This window comes from Tenrec ecaudatus, chromosome 7 (assembly GCF_050624435.1).
Source record: "Tenrec ecaudatus isolate mTenEca1 chromosome 7, mTenEca1.hap1, whole genome shotgun sequence".
Lineage (NCBI taxonomy): Eukaryota > Metazoa > Chordata > Mammalia > Afrosoricida > Tenrecidae > Tenrec > Tenrec ecaudatus.
In genome coordinates, this window is record NC_134536.1 from 36,456,711 (window position 1) to 36,460,742 (window position 4,032).

Genomic DNA, 4,032 nt, shown 5'->3' on the forward strand with positions numbered 1-4,032 from the left:
TTAATTGTAGCACCCCAAGAGGCCTTATTGGTCGCTGAGGTTTTTCTACATCTTAATGAGTTAATCTTACTGGTCTTTTTAACTCAAGGATACTGCTTATACAAATGCTTTATCTCTCCTATCCCAGTTCATGGCTTCACAATGACCTTTACTTCCACACCAAACTTCTCTATTTTTTGTTATAATGGACTATGCCCAACCCTCCATATTGATTTTGCTAGGCTCAGCCTAACACGTATAGAATTCATTAAAAAGCATAGCTTCCCTATAGAATCCATAGTATAGATGTTAGAATTGCCCTGGCGGGTTTCAGAAGCTGGTTTAACTAAAGTAGAAACCTCATCTTTCTCTTTAGTACCCACCCACCTTATAGGTGGTCTCTACTATAGTTTTTAGAAAAGGGTAGTTTTCCTCTAGAAAATGGCTGGTAAGTAAACCAGGTGATATGTTTAAGTGATGTGGAGGGGGGACTCAGGCACAACAGTAATCATTTAACTTGATTTACTAGCTTTTCTATTCATTAACAGAAACCTATTCCACTGCCAAAACACCAGGAAAACCTTCCCTCCCTCTGCCTTCATTGTTACCCTTTTCCAAAACTTCCCCCTCCTTCATTACACCCACAGGTTTACTGAAGGCAAGTTTGCTTTAAAGCAGTAAATGAAGGCCTCTGCTGTATGTAGCTTTGATGGAGATGGGATCCTATTGCACCTTCAATGGTGTGATGTGTGCCCTGCTTTAAGAGTCCCTATAGACAATTAAAATGGAAAATAACACTTAAAAAATCAGAACAATTAGAACCAGGACAACAATTAGCCAAGTTTTATTTGCTCATTTTTTGCATTTAAAGTATTCTTCAATAACATCCTTGGCTTGAGATTCTTTGCCATAGTCCTTTAAAAACAGAAACAAAAAGATTGCTTAGAACAATGTAGACTTTGATAGTGTCAACCAGTTATTTTAGTCTCAAAAATTAATGTAGCCACTTTCAGGGACCTTAAGGATCTCAATTATCCTTAAGGCTCGTAACATGGCTTTACTGCTATTGCCGGCTTTTCTAAATTTCTGCACAAACACATACACGTTAGCAGAATCAATGGCTGGCTTCCAATGTTTAAGACTTTACAAAAATCCAACACATCTTAATTCACCTTAACTCAACTTACCTTAACAACCACACAACTGCAACCAACCACTTTCCGGGGTTTTCCTTCTCTATCAATTTTGCAGAGGCCCACCCACTCTCCTAGTTTCTTGTTGTCATCAACCTATCGGAGGAATCAAACATCACTGTATTAACAAGGCGGCAAAAGCGAACAATAAATAACCCTACTCCAAGGTGGCTGTAGTCAGAATTGGTGACATGGCAATTTCCTCACTAGATTCAGTAGAGGGAGCCAGTTGTCATCATTTACAGCATACCACGGTCGCTCATACCTACTCTATCCCTTTTTCTAGTTCCTATGAAATTCCTTTTTAGTTCCTATGAAATATTTAGTTTTAGACACGAGCAGTATTTCCTTACAGCAGCATACATTTAAGAACAAAATGTAGACGGCATTAATTCTTGCATGTCAAGCCTGAGTTGGCCCCGATATTTTAAATGCTTCTGCAAACTGTTAAATTACAGGAGCTTCTTACCTTAATGAGGTTGATCTGGTGTTCAGCACATAGGGCCTCCACCAGCTTGACATACATCGGCTCATCACAGTTGGATGCAAGCACACAAAGATGAGCTTGGCGCCTGAAATGCAAAATGCTCGTTCAATACCCAGGCCTAACTAATAACCCCATGGCCCTATAATCCTTCCAAGTTATCTTTGCACTGGCTACACTGGCAAAACACAAGCAGCAGTCAGGGCCTATCAACAATGCGCAGAAAACTGCATTCTGACTAACAGCCACAGAACACATATTTCTACAGAAACGATCTTTCTCACAGCTTAGGTTTATATGGAATGAACAGGCTGAACATGCCTTTTGCACATCAACTTCCTATACACACAAAACCACGGATTATGTGAAGCATGAGCTAGCAAATAAAGAGTTGTTACCTGTTACTGGCTCAGACATCGATTTTTAACTTTGTGCAGCATTGCCAGGTATAACTGGTCCAAGGACCTGCTGGTGTAGATCCAACAAGAGAGTGCTGTTTCCACTGGATTCAACTGCCAGTCTACACCAAACTGAACTGACATACCTTCAACTGGTGTGAAAACTGTTTGACACTTAGAATCTGCTCAACTACTAACTAAAGGCATGCAATTGTTTCGCCAATGTAACCAGGCTAGAGAACTTGACTAAACATTCCCAAATCTTTTCCAGTTTCTATCAAATTTCACAGGTGCTTGCAAAGTCTCTTCACTGGATATAACTTTTACTGTCTCAATCTCACTACAGGTTTGTCAGACTCTATTTGTCTCACTCAGAGAGAGTGAAGGGGTATCCGACAACACAAATCATCATTCAAACACTGTAGTTCACACGCCAAATGGGTGCTATCTACGATTCCAAACGGAATCGAAATTAGAACATTAGGTAGGCCTCAAGTCCCATACCTTTCTAGGCTGCCTGTAGGACGGGCTATTATCACTTCTTGTGCGCCGAACGCATCTATTTCATTGCTTCCTTTTGGTCCATTAGTAAGCATCTGTTCCGATTGCAACACACGTATTGAAAGGCATATACGTACTTGTCTAAGGCTTTGGCAGCTTCGCGGATTCCACGTGCCAGGCCATCGTGGATGAGGGCGGTCTTCAGCACCTCTTGTAATGCAGTGTTAACGTCCATTACACCTCCAGCAGCAATGCTGAAATCAAGTCAAATCGGTTAGCATTTTCAAAACGAAGTGCCCCGGCTGGGTTATGCGGCCTGAGAAGCCGTCTGTATTCCTGTCCTACAACATCGCTGAGTCGGAGTCAACTCGACCCAAACAGGCCTGGTTCACTTGTTAATCTAGTGCTTTGCAAAGTCTGATGGGCGGAGAGTTAAGCACCGAGCTGCCATCTGAAGGCGTGTGATTCGAAACAACGGGGTGCTTTACGGGGAAGAGGCTCTCCACCATGAAACCCAGGTGTCGTAGACGAAAAAGGGCAGTTGTCCTATCGGCTCGGTGAGTCGGAATCGACTCCACTGGCAGCAGGCTAGGGGCTTTAGGGTACTAAAGAGGAGGTGTCGCCTAAGTGGGCCAAAGCACCCCGCCCACACTCTCGCACTCACCCTTCCTCGGCCATGGCGGTAGGTTACGGGTGGGACCGAATCTTGAACACACTGCAAGGCAAAAATTAAGACGCCGGTTAAACACCCCCTGCTCACACCCGGGCACAAGATGCCACCCGCGCTACGAAGGTGCCCCCACCCGCGTCTCACTCACCCGGAGCCTCCGCCTCCGCACAGCTCGGCGGGGACAGGGAAAGAGAGCGTGCGGGCGCGCATGACGGTATTTAAGGCCCTCAGGACCCCTGCGCGCATGTGCACACGGTCCTACGGAAGGGGTGGCTCTCGCGATGCCGGGCTCCGGAGGTTCTGCTTCCGGATTGCCCCGACTCGGAAGCGAAGGTACTGCGACTCTTCCGTCTCGGCCGGCGCCACAGGCGCTCCGCAGACAGCCGCGCGCCGCCGTCTCCGCCCGGAGGCGGGGCCTGCGCGGGTCCACGGAGCTGAGCTACGGGGGCCGAAGAGGGTCGGGAGTCTGCGTCCTCCTAGCCCCATTCTTTTCCCTGTTACCCTACCGCGTCCGCATGGCCTGTCCCTCCCAGAGCTCTCGGGCGGCCAGTCTTTGCGGACGCCCCTCATAGTCACCGAGCGTGCGTTAACAGTTCATTCTGCGAGTGGCCGTAACGCGCGCGTGTGAAATAAGAGCCAGCTCACTGCCATTCAGCTTTTCCATCCTCAGAACTTCACAAACTGCTTTCCCGGGGACGAGCTTCCTGTCTGGCTCTGGATTCCGCGTTTTTAAACTGCGCTCCGTGTGTCCGGGAGTGGGCTTCGCCACGTGGAGACGCTAGGGTGCCAAACAACTTCCCAAGGGGC

At 46.9% G+C, this 4,032-nt stretch overlaps 1 protein-coding gene and 3 non-coding genes across 4 annotated transcripts; all 4 read right to left on the reverse strand.

The window, feature by feature from the left end:
- Positions 1–801: 801 nt before the first annotated feature.
- On the reverse strand, positions 802–3,392 carry RPS12 (ribosomal protein S12). The gene is made up of 6 exons (XM_075554527.1): positions 3,374–3,392; positions 3,220–3,270; positions 2,693–2,809; positions 1,642–1,744; positions 1,167–1,268; positions 802–894 (listed from the first exon to the last, which is right to left on the reverse strand). The coding sequence occupies exons 2-6, from the start codon at positions 3,231–3,233 to the stop codon at positions 832–834; spliced, it is 399 nt and encodes a 132-aa protein (XP_075410642.1). The 5' UTR covers positions 3,234–3,270; positions 3,374–3,392; the 3' UTR covers positions 802–831.
- LOC142454110 (small nucleolar RNA SNORA33) lies at positions 975–1,107 on the reverse strand. The gene has a single exon (XR_012785634.1). It is a non-coding gene; the product is annotated as a small nucleolar RNA SNORA33 (small nucleolar RNA).
- LOC142454139 (small nucleolar RNA SNORD100) lies at positions 1,343–1,418 on the reverse strand. Its single transcript, XR_012785660.1, has one exon. It is a non-coding gene; the product is annotated as a small nucleolar RNA SNORD100 (small nucleolar RNA).
- LOC142454011 (small nucleolar RNA SNORD101) lies at positions 2,401–2,472 on the reverse strand. Its single transcript, XR_012785550.1, has one exon. It is a non-coding gene; the product is annotated as a small nucleolar RNA SNORD101 (small nucleolar RNA).
- Positions 3,393–4,032: the final 640 nt, after the last annotated feature.